The following is a 17,753-nucleotide window of genomic DNA, read 5'->3' as shown; positions in this document are numbered from 1 at the left end:
TTGCCGACAACTGGTTCGTGGGTTCGACAGCGGTAGGTGAAGCTACTCGTGGGCACCATGCTCTGCAGAACAGAGTTATGCACAGAACAGAGCACACGGAAACAGAGCATGGGGTCACAACTATCCAGTAATCTCATATTCTGGTTACACACTGAAACAGAACATGCATCGTGGTGTTAGAAAGACAGAGAATGGCGACCATGCACACTGGCATCTATGCTCAGACATCTCACATGACGATAAAGGTCACAAGCTGCAAATAACTCAAAGATACTTCTTCTCCCTCTTCGTCAAACATAGCTAGGCTCCTGAAGATTCGTACGAGCAAACAGCAGGCTAAATAAAACGTAATAAAAGCTAGGCTCCTGAAGATTCGAGAGCCTCATGGAAGTAGATCACTGCACTCAACAGGGACACACCCTACAATAGGATGGATACCCTTGCGTGACATCTAGGCCCGACTCTGTCGCCGGAATGCCCTTGCGTTTTGTTCCGTCCAAGGCCTCCCGTTGCATTGCAGGCTCCCGACTCTTTCCCGTGCACCGCATTATTGATGTCAGCGACAGGGAGCGGCATTACGGTACTGCAGAAAATGGAGTAAAATTTAGCCAGCCAGGAAGACCTCTAGGTTCCAAGCGTGCACAAGGCGCACATCATAATATGTCGTGCTTAACCAACCAAATCTAACCCCAAACATGCCACATTTCCATGGGAAACCGAGTAGCTAACATCACTACTTACAGGTCCTGAGTTGTTTGGTACTGTCCATGGGTGAGCAATTTAATCTCTGCTGATGTGGCGAAGCAGAGGAACTTGTCATCTGCGAGCAACTAACAATTGGTGTTAACTCAAATCCTTTCTCCGGTTTGTTATTCGTCAGCTCAATCTAAGTCAGAAATAGAAACGAAACTAAGATTAGAAGAAAATAAAGCAGGAAAAATGGGTTAGAATAACGGGGAAAGAACAACTAGAGCCAGGATGGCACAGGACGGGAAAAAACGAACGCAGTTAAGTTTAGAAGAAACCGGAAAGGAGAGAAGCAAGGAGTAACAATAGAAGCCACCGCACCTTCATATTTAATTAATACACCATACATGGGATGATTGGGATGCATTCTAGCTGCACATGACAGCGCAGCCTTGGCTTGCTCCGCCTTCTCCTTCATATTTAGGAGTGCTCCACTCCTCGAAATTCAACTCCGCTCCACCGTCTCCATCATGGAGCAGCTCCACCTGGAGGATCTACGCACCTTCATATTTGAATATTTATATCATGGTTGGGATGATTGGGATGCATTCTAGCTGCCAGCGTCAGTGCAGCCTTGGCTTGCTCCACCGCCTCCTTGTTAGCACCTTCACATCGGATCAGCTTAGCCCTGACCCTCTGCAGCGATGGCAGGTTCCCCAGGCCCAAGTCGAGGCCACCATCGCTGCTGGCAATTCCTCCTCCCTCCCGCACGTAAAACAACAACCAGAGGAGAAGCTCTCTGAGCCTTGGCATAGCTCCTTGTTGAAATACCACTGGCCATACAAATCGCGAGAACCAACAGCTTACAAGGCACGGGAAGGAACCAGCACCAACAACGAATCCCTGAAGGATTCCGAGGTTCTTGTTGTCCACCTCCAGCAACAGAGAGCGGAGAGCTGGCAACCTCCCGAGGATATCAAGATCGACCTGATGTAGCTCCCTCACGGCAATCTTTAGGCGGGTGAGATCCGGAACAAGTGATGGATTCACCCAAGCCGGCAGTGTAGAAAACCAACCGCTGTATACTGTACACAAATCACGAATATGTCGAGGGGCGACCCAGGCATCCAATCCACCGATGCTGCGTTGACCAGGGTGGACCAAGATATATAGTTTCTGGATCTTTTGTAGCATGCGTAGGCCCTCCAACAGCTTGTCGTTCCACTCGTCCAATATAATATCCAGCTGCCTCAGTTCAGTTAGCTGGCCCAACTCTTCTACAATATTTATGGTGGAGCCATCAATGCGTAACTGTGACAGCTGTTCAAGGCATGTTAGGTTTCCAATTCCATTCGGCACTTTTGTAGACCCGTCGATGTATAGGAACATCAAATTAGTTAGCTGAACAACACCCGAAGGCAACCATGAAATAGTATTGCCCCTTACGTCCAATGTTTGCAGAAACTGCAGGTTCCCTATTTCTCCCGGGAGCTGAGAAATACTTGTCTCACATAGTCCCAAGTACCTCAACTGATATAAATTTCCAAGATACTTAAGGCTATTAGCTTGTGAAAGATCACATTCACATAAATCCAGTACACGTAGAACTCGGCAGCTCCCAAGAGCCGGCACTTGAGCAACGGCAGATGGGAAGATAACAACTGACCTTGCATGTTGCAACAAGCTCCTAGTAGTAGCATGAGCCACTACATGACTGTTGCCATTTTGAAGGGACAACCTCCGAATCGTACTTGATGGAGATGTGCTATCCATATCACTTAGTACAGCAATAAAGTTTTCTTCACTTGACAAGGAACGGATAAGATCCAGCACCATATCATGTACGCGACAACTATTTACCATGCCAGTTGATGAGTTATGTATTGGTTGGATCATACTTCTATTTATGAGCACGTTGAAATAACTCTCTCCGAGTTCAAATACACTCTTCCCCTGTTTTTCACTTTGGATAAAACCTTCAGCTATCCACATCCTTATCAAATGATCCTTGTCGATTTCAAAATCTTCTGGAAATATGCTTAAATATAATAAGCAAGTCCTTAGATGGCATGGCAGCTCATAATAGCTAAATGATAAAATCTTTCTCATATTCTTCACATCTAGATTGTTTTCCAGACCAGTACCAACGGAATTGTACACCTCATACCAATCTATCTTATTTCTTGCTTTACAAGCTAGCAGACTTGCCATCGTAATGATTGCTAAGGGTACACCAGAACATTTCTTTAGTATTCTGTCAGATACTTCGGCCAGCTCCTCTTCAGGACATTTTTCTCTGTCTTCATTATTATCTTTGTTCTTACTACCAAATATTCTTCTATACAGTAATTTCCGGGAGTTATTCAAAGAAAGGGGTTTCAGCTTGTAAGCACCACCAGCTCGTTCAGCAACGTCATAATTACGAGTTGTTGTAATAATAGTGTATCCAACATCATTATCAGGCAAAGCACATCTGATCATTTTCCAGACTGAGATATCCCATATGTCGTCAATAACAATGAAATACCTATACATATGCCAAGTTAGTAGCAAGAACAAATGGTTTTAAGATGGAAAAAGTTATCATAATGTACATCATACCACAGTATGCAAATTGAGCTAACTGGACAACAACTAACGTTTTAGTGACTAGAGTAAAATAGCTAGGGAGCAGCTAGATTAGCATGTATCTAGACAAAATAAGTCCACTCAGGATCATTGACAAAACAAAAAGGAACTCGAATCAGAAGCAATGATCGTAGATTTTGTTTATTTACACTTGAAAATGTGCAAAAAATATTAAGTGGTTTCTATTTTGCTAGTTAACCTTATGTAGACTTAGGCCATGTCTGAATCTAATTTTGATAAAAGAAATCGGATAAAAATCATTATGAGAAATAAACACCCAGATTATTGTAATCTCACTATCTACTTTCACCCTAATTTTGAGGTAATAGACACAACCAACCCTCCAACCATCTTAAAAATCTAGGGACCCAGACAACCCAGTTATAATGTATAATCTAGATTGTTTCTTACAATCTGACAAGACCCAAACATGGCCTTTAGTATTATGAATGGAAGGCATAAATTATTATTGGTAAAAAAAATCCCAAATGTACAAGTTTACATAAGGAATGATCTCATACCTTTTCTCTTGAAGGAATTCTCTGAGTACTTTTATGAGCCGACTCTCGTCCAATGTTTCTTCATTATTTTTTTTGCCAAGATCACACAGCAAGCCCTTGAATAATTTCTTCAAGTTAGGAGTTTGAGACACTGAAACAAAAGCACAGCAATCGAATCGTGCTCTAATCTTTTCATAAACTGCTTTTGCAAGAGTTGTCTTTCCCAGTCCCCCAAATCCAACAATGGAAACTATCTTTCCATGCTGCTGCATGGACACTTCATTCTCTTCTTCTAGAATCTTAATTAGCTCATCTCTTGCCTCATCAATTCCAACAAGCTCTTTCGCCTCCGTGTACTGACTGAATAAACGTGGATCGATCATGACAGGCATAGCAACATCACTGTTGATTTTGTACCTTCCATGCCGCTTGGCTACCTCTTCGACACGGGTCTTGATGTCTCTGATCTCAGTGGCCATCCCATGGCGAATCTTGGCCTTTCTATACAAACCAACACTTCTATCAATGAACTTCTTGATGCCATGCAGATTGCCTGCTCTTTACCCTGCCCACGGACCATGAATGTGTCAATACCGTCCTCTATATCATAGGACAGCTCCCTCAAATCCCTAGCCCAGATCTTGTCTTGAATGTCAAGCCGGTCGCCCGGTGTGCTAGAGACCTTCTCAAGGGCACCCTTCATACTCTCGAGCTCCGATTGGAGAAACCTGATCTCCCCCTTCAGCCCCTTCTGCAGATTGTACTCGCCGGCGGCCAGACCAGCGAGCTTCTCGATGACGCTTGGCAGTGCCCCCGTCACGATTTCCATGGGTTTTTTTGTCCCTAACTAAGCGAGTGCAAGGATTGAGATTTTTGGGTGTTCATGTGCCCACAGCCTCGCCGGTAGCAATAAGCAGTGCCATGCAGAGCTGTAAAGAGCAAGAGCTAGCGAGCTGAGACTGACTCACCGGTCGATGCTGGTCGGCAATAGAGCCTCCTCGCCGGATCAGGCTGCCTGCAGATCGGCGACTCACTTGGAAGAGGAGTGTTAGCGTGATGTACAGGCCCATGGGCTCAGGAGGAGTTCGGTTTCCTCCCTCCCTGGTTTTGGTAGTGTTGGTTATGTTTGGCAAGGATTCTCTAGATTAGATCTTTCCTATTCCTGAGACATCCTTGCCTATATGTACTGAGCCTTGGGCTCCTTCTATAATCAATCTACTATTTTTCCCAGCCATCCTCTTTCATGGTATCACGAGACTTCCCTCTCGCCCTTCCGCTGCCCCTGCGCACACTAGCTGTGCATCGGTATGGTTGGGACTCCTCCCCCCTCCCTCGTCGATCCTGCCGATCAGCCTCGCCCAGACGGCAATGCTCCTTTGCAGACCGACGCCGAGGCTCGCCGCGCCCTCCGCGAGACTGCTCTGGCCGTCGCCCAGGCCGCTGAGCAGGAAGCCGCCGACGCCTCCAACGAGCGCGACGCCGCCGCGGAGCGCGTCCGCGCTGCCCTTGCTCGGGCGGCCAAGGCCCGGGCCGACGCCGCCGCCGCGGTTGATCCCGTCGAACAGCCTCACGCGGGCGGCGACATGAGCGTCACCCACGCCATGGTGCTCCACGAGGCCGCTGCCGTCCTCAACCTCCACGCCCAGGCGGTCTCTGTGCAGAACGCACGCAGCCTGGTGCCGACCGTCCTCGACACCGCCGGCAACTACCCCCGTTGGCGCGAGCAGTTCCTCCTCGCCGTCACCAAATACTCGCTGCTGGACCACGTCCACAGCGACTCCGTCTCGGCCCTTGCTGACTGGACTCGGATGGATGCCGTCGTCAAGTCATGGCTCTACAGCACGGTCTCCGCTGACCTCGCCGACGCCGTGATCGACCACCGCGCCTCCGCCCGTGAGGCCTGGCTCGCCATCGAGGATCACTTCCTCGGCAACCAGGAGACCCGCGCTCTCCACCTCGACGCCAAATTTCGCGCGTTTGCCCAAGGTGATCTCTCCATCACCGAGTATTGCAAGCGCTTCAAGAAGATGGCCGACGACCTCGCTGACCTCGACGAGCACGTCACTGACCGCACCTTGGTCCTCAACGTGCTTCGTGGGCTCAATAAGCGCTACAAGGACATCGGCGTCCATCTCCGGCGCGGGCGCCCGTTCCCCTCCTTCGCCGCCGTCCGCAACGAGCTCCTTCTCGAGGAGATCAACATGGTGCAGCACCCTGTTGCCCCCTCCACTGCTCTTGTCGCCACTGGCTCCTCTCGCCAGCCTGCAGCGACCGGCGGTGGCCCTCCTCGAACCGGTGGCGGCGCCCCCAAGCCAAAGAATAAGAAGAAGAAGGACCGCCGGGCTGGCAGCGACTCTGCTCCAGGCTCCAGCGCTCCCTCCTCCGCTCCTGGGGCGCCTGCTGGGTCCGGCGCGACCTGGCCCTCCGTCTACAATCCGTGGACCGGGTCCATTCAAATGTGGCCCGGTCCCCGGACTCCTCCGCTGGCCCAGCTTCCTCAGGGCCGCGCCGGCCCTCAGCAGCAGGCGCTGCAGCAGGCTCTGCTGGCCCAGCAGATGCAGCTCCCCCAGCAGGCGTTGCAGCAAGCTCTGCTGGCCCAGCAGATGCAGCAGGCTCTGCCGGCCCCCGGCGTCTCCGTCCAGTAGGCTTTCCAACCGCAGCAGCTGGCGCCGTCCCACTACCAGCCCATGGTGGGCTCTCCGGTTTGGGACCAGAACTTGCTGGCCTCTACTTTCAGTACCATGACGCTCACTCCGCCGGTGAACAACGACTGGTACCTTGACACCGGTGCTTCCTCACACATGACCTCTCATGATGGTACTCTTTCTCACTCCTCCACCCCTCGGTTTCCCTCTCCCACATCCATTGTTGTCGGTAATGGTTCGCTCTTGCCCGTCACTGCCACCGGCAAGGCGCACCTTGGCCCCCTTGTTTTAAATAACGTTCTTGTTTCGCCTCAGCTTATCAAGAATCTTATTTCTGTTCGCCAATTTACTATCGATAACAATTGCTCTGTGGAATTTGACCCGTATGGCTGTTCTGTGAAGGATCTTCTCTCACGGAACGTGATCATCAGGTGCAATAGCTCCGGTCCGCTCTACCCCTTGCAGCTGCCTGTCGCTCACTCCCTTGTCGCCAGCTCTGCGCCACCTTACCTGTGGCATCGTCGCCTCGGCCATCCCGGTCGCGAGGCCCTCTCCAAACTCGCTTCAGCTATTCCGGCTTGTAATAAAAGTTTGGATTCTATATGTCATGCGTGTCAGCTGGGACGACATGTTCGTCTTCCTTTTGGTACTTCAGCGTCTCGGGCGTCAAACAATTTTGATCTTATTCATTGTGACCTATGGACATCACCTGTTGCTAGTGTCTCTGGCTACAAATATTATCTTGTTGTTCTTGATGATTGCTCACATTACTTGTGGACATTCCCTTTACGCCTGAAATCTGACACTTTTACCACTCTGTCTAACTTCTTTGCCTATGTGTCTACCCAGTTCGGCACCCGCATTAAGGCCGTCCAGAGTGACAACGGCAAGGAGTTCGACAACTCCAGCGCCCGCACCTTCTTCCTCACTCATGGCGTCTTGTTTCGCATGTCATGTCCCTACACGTCCCCACAGAATGGTAAAGCGGAGCGGATTATTCGTACCACTAACGATATCATCCGCTCTCTTCTGTTTCAGGCGAGCATGCCCCCTCCATATTGGGCCGAGGCGTTGCACACTGCGACCCTCCTCCTTAACATCTTACCAACCAAGACGCTCGATTTCTCGACCCCGCACTCTACCCTGCTTGGTCGTGCGCCGTCCTACGATCATCTCCGCGTCTTTGGTTGTAAGTGTTATCCCAATCTCTCGGCCACCGCTCCACACAAACTTGCACCTCGTTCTACCCTTTGCATCTTCCTTGGCTACTCTGCTCACCATAAGGGATACCGATGTCTTGATCCTACCACCAATAGAATCATCATCTCTCGTCACGTTGTCTTCGACGAGTCCACCTTCCCTTTCGCCGAGCAGCCCTCGCCGCCCACGGCTGCGGACTTCACCTTTTTAGATGAATTCACTAACCCGACAGTCCCTCCTATAGGACTGCCGACCATGTCTTCTGCAGGACCTCCAGGCTCTCGTGGTGCTGTTCTTCCTGCGCCCCCAGTTCCCCCGGGGTTCCCCGCACTCCCACGTGCGGGTGCTGCGCCACGCATGGCCTCGACTCCCTCCGCGCTGACCGGGGCGCTGCTGTCCCCGCCACGCACGGCCACGCCGGCCTCCTCCGCACGCCCACGTGCGGGACACGCGCTGCCACGCGCAGCACCGTCTCCACCAGGCGCGCAGCCCCCAGTTCTGCGTGTCTACTCCAGGCGCCCCAAGCCGGCCGCCCCAGCCCCGGCTGGACCGGCTCCTGCGCCAACCCCTGCAGCACCGGCTGCTCCTTCAGCACCTGGCCCTCTTCCCCGGGGTGCTGTCGCCGTCCCACCCACGGTCAACCAGCATCACATGGTGACTCGGGCCAAGGACGGCTTCCGTGTGCCGGTCCTGCATCATGCTGCGCATCATGCTGCGCCCCTGTCTCCGGTTCCGAAGACCTTCCGTAGTGCCCTTGCCGATCCCAATTGGCGGGCTGCTATGGAGGAAGAGCATACAGCGCTTCTCCTGAACCAGACTTGGGACTTGGTTCCTCGCCCCCGACATGCCAACATTGTCACGGGCAAGTGGATCTTCAAGCACAAGTTCCACGCTGATGGTTCCCTGGAACGCTACAAGGCTCGTTGGGTTCTTCGTGGTTTCACCCAGCGTCCTGGAGTTGACTTTGCCGAAACCTTCAGTCCCGTCGTCAAGCCTGCCACAGTCCGCACGGTGCTCTCTCTGGCTCTCTCCCGCCAATGGCCAGTTCACCAGCTTGACGTTAAGAATGCCTTTCTCCACGGCACCCTGACAGAGACGGTGTTCGCTTCTCAGCCCTCCGGATTCGAGGATCCTGCTCACCCTGACTTTGTTTGTCGCCTGAACAAGTCACTTTATGGGCTGAAGCAGGCTCCTCGTGCTTGGTACAGCCGCTTCGCCACGTACCTGGTCTCCCTCGGCTTTGTGGAGGCCAAGTCAGACACTTCGTTGTTCGTCTACCACCGTGGTTCTGATATGGCCTATCTGCTCCTCTATGTCGACGATATTGTTCTCACTGCCTCTTCGACACATCTTCTGCGGAAGGTCATCCTGGCTCTCCAGCGGGAATTCGCTATGAAGGATTTGGGAGAACTTCATCACTTCTTGGGGATGCAGGTTCAGCGCACTGCTACTGGTATGGTTCTCTCTCAGCGGCAATATATGTTGGACATCTTGGATCGTGCTGGCATGGCGGAATGCAAACCTTGTACTACGCCCGTCGACACCAGTCCCAAGACCTCAGCCGATTCTGGAGCTCCAGTCGCCGACCCGTCAGATTACCGCAGTCTTGCTGGTGCCCTGCAGTACCTGACCTTCACACGGCCCGACATTGCATACGCCGTGCAGCAGGTCTGTCTCCACATGCACGATCCGCGAGAGCCTCACCTGGCAGCTCTCAAGCGCATTCTTCGGTACATTCGGGGTACTCTTCACCTGGGTCTTCATCTCCGACCGTCGACTCAGGATGACTTGGTGGTTTACTCTGATGCTGACTGGGCTGGTTGTCCCGACACGCGCAAGTCCACCTCGGGCTATGCTGTATTCCTCGGCGACAACTTGGTCTCCTGGTCCTCCAAGCGTCAGAATACTGTCTCTCGCTCCAGTGCAGAAGCTGAGTACCGCGCTGTCGCCAATGGTGTTGCTGAGGCTTCTTGGCTACGCCAGCTCCTCCACGAGCTCCACATTCCGCTTCACCGCGCCACAATTGTCTACTGTGACAATGTCAGCGCAGTCTACATGTCCTCCAACCCGGTCCAACATCAACGGACGAAGCACATCGAGATCGATCTTCACTTCGTCCGTGAGAAGGTCGCCATGGGTGTCGTGCGGGTTCTTCATGTTCCCACGACATCCCAGTTCGCCGACGTCTTCACGAAGGGGCTGCCTTCTTCGGTGTTCACTGAGTTTCGGTCCAGTCTGAATGTCCGTGGCTAAGCACCGACGTTCAAACTGCGGGGGCGTGTTAGCGTGATGTACAGGCCCATGGGCTCAGGAGGAGTTCGGTTTCCTCCCTCCCTGGTTTTGGTAGTGTTGGTTATGTTTGGCAAGGATTCTCTAGATTAGATCTTTCCTATTCCTGAGACATCCTTGCCTATATGTACTGAGCCTTGGGCTCCTTCTATAATCAATCTACTATTTTTCCCAGCCATCCTCTTTCAAGGAGGAAGAGCCCCGCTGCTTGTCCAGGACTAGGAGGTCAGGATCAAGGTGTGTTGGATACGGCTTGCTTCAAACCTGCTTTCCCGTCTAATTATTCTTTGGATTGCTTGCTCTTATCACTGCTCGCTGGCACTGCAGCAGTGGACCGTGGAACACTGGAACCCCGTCGTGTTCGTGGTCCACGGCGACTGTAACGCGATGGCACGTTACACCTAACCTAACATGGGCATTGAATTCTGCCTCATCTGCTTGTCCCCAGAGAGAGAGAGAGACAGAGACAGAGACAGACAGACAGAGACACACACACAAGGCGCGTGTGAATAATAAAGGATGAGAGGGTACAAGATATAGGACAACTTCCACGGCCGCCTTGACTCGAACTTGCTGCCACCCACCAACTCAGGTGCTCGCAGCTGCCATATACAACGCTATACCAGTGGAATGAACGGCAATAATAGAAGAGAGATGGAATGAACATTTTGCTTGCAAAGTCAAGCACTTCAGTGCGTTTTCTGCTGGCACTGCCTTTTCCTGCTGGCACTGCCTTTTCCTTTGTTGTTTTAATTACGCATAATGCCTTTTGCTTTCGTCCTTGCACCAACTAAAGGAATCTTCTTTTTCTCAAAGCAATACAGGTGGCTGCTTGCTTAACTACAAGAGTGGGACCTGCTAAGAAGAATTTGATCAAGCACGCAACGCATGGGTCATCTGTGCTTTCCGTCTTGCCACTGTAGCAAAACATGACGTCGCTGCAGGGATAAAAGAAATTAACAAGACGAATCTTCTTCCTTTTCCTTAGACCAAAGTGAAGTAGACAGGCCATGGTGGAAGATGGCATCTTCTTGCCCTTATGATCAACCTTTCCCTTTACAAATATCCTCACTTATCATTTTAGTGGGGTGCAGTACACTATAGGACATAGACCAGCGGAGCATACTTTATTATTGATAGATAATAAATTCCGAGCACCCTCAATATATCTCTCCATCCTACTTTTGAGGTTATAGACGCAACTAACACTCCAACTATCTTATAATCTATAATCTATAGATCCACGCAGCCCAAGTATTTATAATGTATAATCCAGATTATTTTACTCTATAGCCACTATCCAGATTCTTGTAATTTGTATGAGATCCAAACATGGCCTTAGTATTATGAAAGGAAGACGTAAATTATCCTTGGCAAAAAAAATCTCATATGTACAAATTGATAGAATGTTCTAATAATGTCCATATACCACGATATGAAAATTAAGCTAACTGGACCACTACTAATGTTTTAGAGATAAAGCTAAAATAGCCATGGAGCAGCTAGATTAGCCCGTACGTAGACAAAATAAGTCCACTTAGAATCTTGGCCAAAACATAATAGAAGTCCAATCAGAAACAAAGATCATAGATTTTGCTATATTATTTTTGCACTCCATAATGATGTAAAAAAGACAAAGCAATTGTATTTTATTAATGGCTAAAAAGTCTTTATGAGAGCTTAACACACTAGGTAATTGGATAGATTATAAAAACCTTAGCACCCAGATTATTGTAATCCCACTATCTCTCTCCATCCTACTTTCGAGTTGTTTGGTACTGTCCATGGTTGACCAATTTAATCTCTGCAGATGTGGCGAAGCAGAGGAACTTGTTATCTACGAGAAACTTATCATTTGCATTAACTCAAATCTTTTCTCCGGTTCGCTATTCCTCATCTGAATCTGAGATAGAAATCGAAACAAAATTGAGATTAGAAGAAAATACTGGGCCGGAAAAAACAATGCCAATGAAGTTTAGAAGAAATGGGAAAGGAGAGAAGCAAGGATCAACTGCAGAAGCTACATGCGTCAGCGGGACCATGGCTTGCTCCGCCGCCTCCTTGATAGCGCCTGCACGTAGGATTTCAATCTTGACTTCCTGCAGTGATAGCAGGTTCCCTAGGCCAAAATCGAGACCACCATCGCTGCTGGCCATTCCTCTTGCCTCCCGCACATAAAACAACGGCCAGAGCCGAAGCTCTCTGAGCCTTGGCATAGCTTCTTGTTAAAACACCACTGGCCATACAAATCGCGAGAACCAACAGCTTACGAGGCACGGGAAGGAACCAGCACCAATAACGAATCCCTGAAGGATGCCCAGGTTCTTATTGTCCACCTCCAGATTTACATAGCGGAGAGCTGGCAACCTCCAGAGGATTTCGAGGTCGCCCTGATGCAGCTCCCTCACGGCGATGGTTAGACAGGTGAGATCCGGAACAAGCGATGGATTCACCCAAGCTGGCAGTGTTGAAAACCAACAACTGTATTGTGTAACCAAGTCACGGAGACGTCGAGGGGCAACCCAGATATCCAATCCACCTATGCTGCGGTGAGGATGATGGAGCATGATTGATACACAGTTCCTGAATCTTTTGTAGCTTGTGCAGGCACTCTAACAGCTTGTCATTCCACTCCTCCAATTTAATCCACAGCCGCCTCAGTTCCAGTTAGCTCGCCCAACTCTTCTATAATGTTTATGGCGGAGTCATCAATGTATAACTGTGACAGCAGCTCAAGGCATGTTAAGTTTTCTTCACTTGACAAGGAACGGATAAGATCCAGCACCATATTATGTATGCGACAACCATTTACCATGCCAGTTGATGAGTTATGTATCGGTTGGATCATACTTCTGATTATGAGCTCGTTGAAGTAAAACTCTCCGAGTTCAAATAGGCAAAATATAATAGAAGTCCAATCAGAATCTTTGCCAAAACATAATAGAAGTCCAATCAGAAACAAAGACCATATATTTTGCTATATTATTTTTGCACTCCATAATGATGTAAAAAAAGACAAAGCGATTGTATTTTATTATTGGCTAAAAAGTCTTTATGAGAGCTAAACACACCAGGTAATTGGATAGATTATAAAAACCTTAGCACCCAGATTATTGTAATCCCACTATCTCTCTCCATCCTACTTTTGAGGATATAAACACAACTAAAAAAAAGATGATTAGAAGGAAATAAAGTGGGGAGGATGTGTTAGAATAACGGAGAAAGAACAACTGGAGCTAAGGTGGACAGAAGCAATTAAGTTTAGAAGAAATGGGAAAGGACAGAAGCAAAGGCCTATTTAGAAGGAATAAGGGTCCATTTACGAGTGCTCCACTCCACGAAATTTAACTCCGCTCCACCGTCTCCATCATGGAGCAGCTCCACCTAGAGGATCTACGCACCTTCATATTTGAATATTTATATCATGGTTGGGATGATTGGGATGCATTCTAGCTGCCAGCGTCAGTGCAGCCTTGGCTTGCTCCGCCTTGTTAGCGCCCGCACACTGGAGGTCAGCCGCGACCCACTGCAGCGATGGCAGGTTCCCCAGGCCCAAGTCGAGGCCACCATCGCTGCTGGCAATTCCTCCTCCCTCCCGCATGTAAAACAATGCCAATCGAATCGTGCTCTAATCTTTTCATAAACTGCATTTGCAAGAGTTGTCTTTCCCAGTCCTCCAAATCCAACAATGGAAACTATCTTTCCATGCTGCTGCATGGACACTTCATTCTCTTCTTCTAGAGCCTTGATTAGCTCATCTCTTGCCTCATCAACTCCAACAAGCTCTTTCGCCTCCGTGTACTGACTGAATAAACGTGGATCGATCATGACAGGCATAGCAACATCACTGTTGATCTTGTACCTTCCATGCCGCTTGGCTACCTCTTCGACACGGGTCTTGATGTCTCTGATCTCAGTGGCCATCCCATGGCGAATCTTGGCCTTTCTAAACAAACCAACACTTCTATCAATGAACTTCTTGATGCCATGCAGATTGCCCTGCTCTTTACCCTGCCCACGGACCATGAATGTGTCAATACCGTCCTCTATATCATAGGACAGCTCCCTCAAATCCCTAGCCCAGATCTTGTCTTGAATGTCAAGCCGGTCGCCCGGTGTGCTAGAGACCTTCTCAAGGGCACCCTTCATACTCTCGAGCTCCGATTGGAGAAACCTGATCTCCCCCTTCAGCCCCTTCTGCAGATTGTACTCGCCAATGAGAAGTTCACCCAGCTTGGTGATAACGCTTGGCAGTGCACCTGTCACCACCTCCATGCAAGGATTTGTCCCTGGGCGAGTATAAGGAGCTAGTAGGTTATTGTTTCTGTTTTCCCTCGTGTTGCACTTGCACAAGGCGCGTCTGAATAATAAAGGATGAGAGGGTACAAGATATAGGACTCACTAGGTTCTTCTTGATGGGAATCAAGAGCTGCCACAGCCAGGCAGGAACTTGGATGGAGTCGCTGCTGGTCGTCCCCAGATCGTGCTTCTGCGACGTTATGCAACTTCCACGGCCGCCTTGACTCGAACTTGCTGCCACCAACCAACTCAGGTGCTCGCAGCTGCCATATAATACAACGCTATGCCAGTGGAATGAACGGCAATAATAGATGAGAGATGGAATGAGATCGGATCAAATAAAGGGAAACTGGATAGGAGGGAAGTGTGTAAAAGACCCAAGAAATATTGGGGCTCAAATCAAAATTACGCATCTTCCTTTGTTGGCACTGCCTTTTCCTTTGTTGGCACTGCCTTTTCCTTTGTTGGCCCATAATTGATTATCATCTTTTTTTTTCTGCTGGCACTGCCTTTTCCTTTGTTGTTTTAATTACGCATAATGCCTTTTGCTTTCGTCCTTGCACCAACTAAAGGAATCTTCTTTTCTCAAAGCAATACAGGTGGCTGCTTGTTTAACTACAAGAGTGGGACCTGCTAAGAAGAATTTGATCAAGCACGCAACGCATGGGTCATCTGTGCTTTCCGTCTTGCCACTGTAGCAAAACATGATGTCGCTGCAGGGATAAAAGAAATTAAATGTAATAAAGTGCAATTTGCAGCGAATTTCTTCACCGTGAGATAGACTTTAGCAATGCCTATGTATTTATAGAACATATCTCATTTGCTTAAAGCATTTGCACTAACAAGACGAGCCTTCTTCCTTTTCCTTAGACCAAAGTGAAGTAGACAGGCCATGGTGGTATGCATGCACTGAAGTCTGAAGTCTGAATCCGGCCGGGTGGCAATGGCAGGAAAAACCTCACTAGTTCTTCCATATGCAACGGAATCAGCGATTGTACTGCACCAATCTGTCTCTGCCTTCCAATGTACACCCCTTAGTATTGTGCCGAGCTCTGTTCTGAAACCTGAAGGCCGGCCGTTTCTTACCATGTACAACATTACCACATTCAAAAGTCAGACAAGGAACAGAAGACAGAACCACTTGATGGCGTCCTCAGCGAGCCGCTGACCTGGGTCTCCATGGCGTCGTCGTCAGGTTTGGGTACCCGTACCTCGACGTGTGGAATCAATGAACACAGATGAACCTCGCCGTCGTGCGGCTCCGGCAGCCGGCGGGGAGAGTGGCCTCCTGCAGCTCGGACATGGTCTTGCAGAAGCAGAGGTCCTGCTACAGTGCGACGAGCAGGGGTCGGCAGTGAAGAGTGGAGTGCGCGCGCTCAAACATGTGCCTGCTAAGTACATGGGGTTTCGCCGCGAGAGTTCGAGTCTCTCAGGCGTCGCAATGTTTTCCTTTTTATTCATAGTAGAATACAGAGAGAGACTCGACTGATCCTTTTCCAATCGTGTAATAAGCATAAAGATATCAGTATTCATTTTAGCAAAAGTTAGTCAACAAATCAAACCTTCAGTACTGAAGAAAAAAAACGTCTTGTGCTCATGCATCCTTATGCTACAAATTAATATATTCGTTTAATTCAAAAAACAAATTAAAATATTAGGTCAAACTACAACCATTAAAAATGGCTGAAGTCTTAAAGACCTACAAAATCATAAAGGCGGTCTCTTTTAACCCCTTGGAGCAAATCCATCCATTGATCGGGCGGGAGGTACCCATTTTTTAAAATTTTTCCAAATCAGCACCCCTTTTTCGATGTTATGTTCAGATATTGTACTTGTGGCCTGTAGGTTCTGGGTTTGAAACTTTGAACCAGCCTCTTTATATAGTTTCAAAGGAATTTTTTTGCAAGGGTAAGACTGTATATGAATCCCCTTCCCTAAACACCACCTTGTTTAGGAGCTTTAGGCAATGGCCACTGTTGCCGGAAAAAAATCGACCGGAAGATGACCCCCCGCATGCAACATACCAGACTGAGAGATCTGCTTAACTCCAGTGCATGTCCATAGCTTCTTGAGGTTCGAGGCGTTCCGGTCAATTTGACCATTCAACACATCGTATCGGCCATTTAATATAATCACAATCCGGAGCCGATACAACACTTGGACGAATAAAATATATGAAGATCTATGGACTATATGATAGAATTAAAGTACACAGAGCCGATGATCAATGGCTGATGCAATAATTAAACATTTAGCGACCATCAGCTGGCAAATAGAATTAACAAATTGAACTATCGCCGAAACTAGCAAGCTGATGACAATTAATCTAGCGTCACCACCAATAGGATCGGACTTAACTGAGACAGCGCTGGCAGCCGGATGGTAGACTTAAAAGTCACTAGCCGATGAATCTAAATGTGACGAGATAAAAGTTCGATAGAAACTCATCAAAGGCTAAGAATAAAAAACTATCGGCTAATAAAAACTAATCTGATGCTTTTGTTAATAAAATAAATCTTTTGCTAGCATCTAAGCAACAAATTCAATAGATATAAGCTGATAGATCTAAGCAAGACTAAGATAACTGTGATTCTATCAGATCCAGAAAGAGATCGAATGATATAATTGCCAGGGCCGGCAGAAATTAGGGCTTACCCCTTCACCGGAGATCGAAAACAATGGTGCCAAGTTCCACCGGTGATGAGATCTCAAAAAAGAGGGTGGCGATGCGCCGAAAGTTGTATTGATCGAGAGATATCTTTTGCAATGGTCGGGGTACATATTTATAAACTGAACTAAACTTACCTAACAAGAAAATCTAAACTAAAAGAAAATCTAAACTAAAAGAAAATGTTAAGATACACGGACTCCAATTTCTTTTTTTAGTTCTTGCTTACAAAGTGTTCTTATTGGCTTCTTTCCATATACTCCGTTGGCAATAAAATTATCAAATTTTGGTGGCAACAGCAATATTCTTTTTTAATGTTCAAATATTCATCCATAGAGATATCGCATCCTTGCTTGCAATATCGGGGATGGAGCATTTTCTTTCCTGATTCCTAAATTTGCATGGGGCCCATTGGCTAGCGTTGCTATAAGGAAAAGCCTCAACCACTTTTGATTCAAATTTTAAAAAGAATTTCATATGAGTGGTTTCTGCACAGCCCAAGCATGGGTTATTCATGTATGGCTTTCAGGAGAAACAATCTATCCTCCATCATCAAGCCAATGGTTTATACGTTTCCATAGCTTCTTGGAAGAAGCAAGGTACTTCGTCAATTTCGAAAATCAGACGACTGAGCTTCTCGGATGTGCTTATAAGGATAGGATTACATGCTTGTATTCATAGGAATGAGCATACGTGCGTATCTGTAAGCGTCTGCGTTTGTTTGTACTGTGTTTTGAAAAAAATTACTTCACCTTTGCAGCAAATTACTCCACTAGTGAGGAAGACGATGGCATTTTTCGCTGGGGAGTTCCCGCGCGGGGGGCGGAGCTGGGGCGG

At 48.3% G+C, this 17,753-nt stretch overlaps 1 protein-coding gene and 1 pseudogene across 2 annotated transcripts; both read right to left on the bottom strand.

Annotated features, from left to right (window-relative positions):
* Positions 1-348: 348 nt before the first annotated feature.
* On the bottom strand, positions 349-4,855 carry LOC112902172 (annotated as a pseudogene).
* Positions 4,856-11,574: 6,719 nt separating this feature from the next.
* On the bottom strand, positions 11,575-14,828 carry LOC112902178 (putative disease resistance protein At1g50180). Of its 2 annotated transcripts, XR_003230504.1 has the most exons (4): positions 14,352-14,828; positions 12,762-14,238; positions 11,974-12,668; positions 11,575-11,852 (listed from the first exon to the last, which is right to left on the bottom strand). XR_003230504.1 is itself a non-coding variant. In XM_025971108.1 (2 exons), the coding sequence occupies exon 2, from the start codon at positions 14,222-14,224 to the stop codon at positions 13,412-13,414; it is 813 nt and encodes a 270-aa protein (XP_025826893.1). In that variant the 5' UTR covers positions 14,225-14,238; positions 14,352-14,797; the 3' UTR covers positions 12,905-13,411. The 2 variants fall into 2 exon arrangements, 1 of the variants encoding a protein (XP_025826893.1); XM_025971108.1 differs by lacking the exons at positions 11,575-11,852; positions 11,974-12,668 and having other exon boundaries at positions 12,905-14,238; positions 14,352-14,797.
* Between the last annotated feature and the right edge of the window lie 2,925 nt (positions 14,829-17,753).

This window comes from Panicum hallii, chromosome 8 (genome assembly GCF_002211085.1).
Source record: "Panicum hallii strain FIL2 chromosome 8, PHallii_v3.1, whole genome shotgun sequence".
In the NCBI taxonomy this organism is placed as follows: Eukaryota; Viridiplantae; Streptophyta; class Magnoliopsida; order Poales; family Poaceae; genus Panicum; species Panicum hallii.
The sequence above is the reverse complement of the archived record's forward strand: the minus strand, read 5'-3'. Positions and strand labels throughout refer to the sequence as shown.

Excerpts from the sequence above, each read along its gene's own strand:
- LOC112902178 (XM_025971108.1), bottom strand. The coding sequence starts at position 14,224 with ATGGAGGTGGTGACAGGTGCACTGCCAAGCGTTATCACCAAGCTGGGT.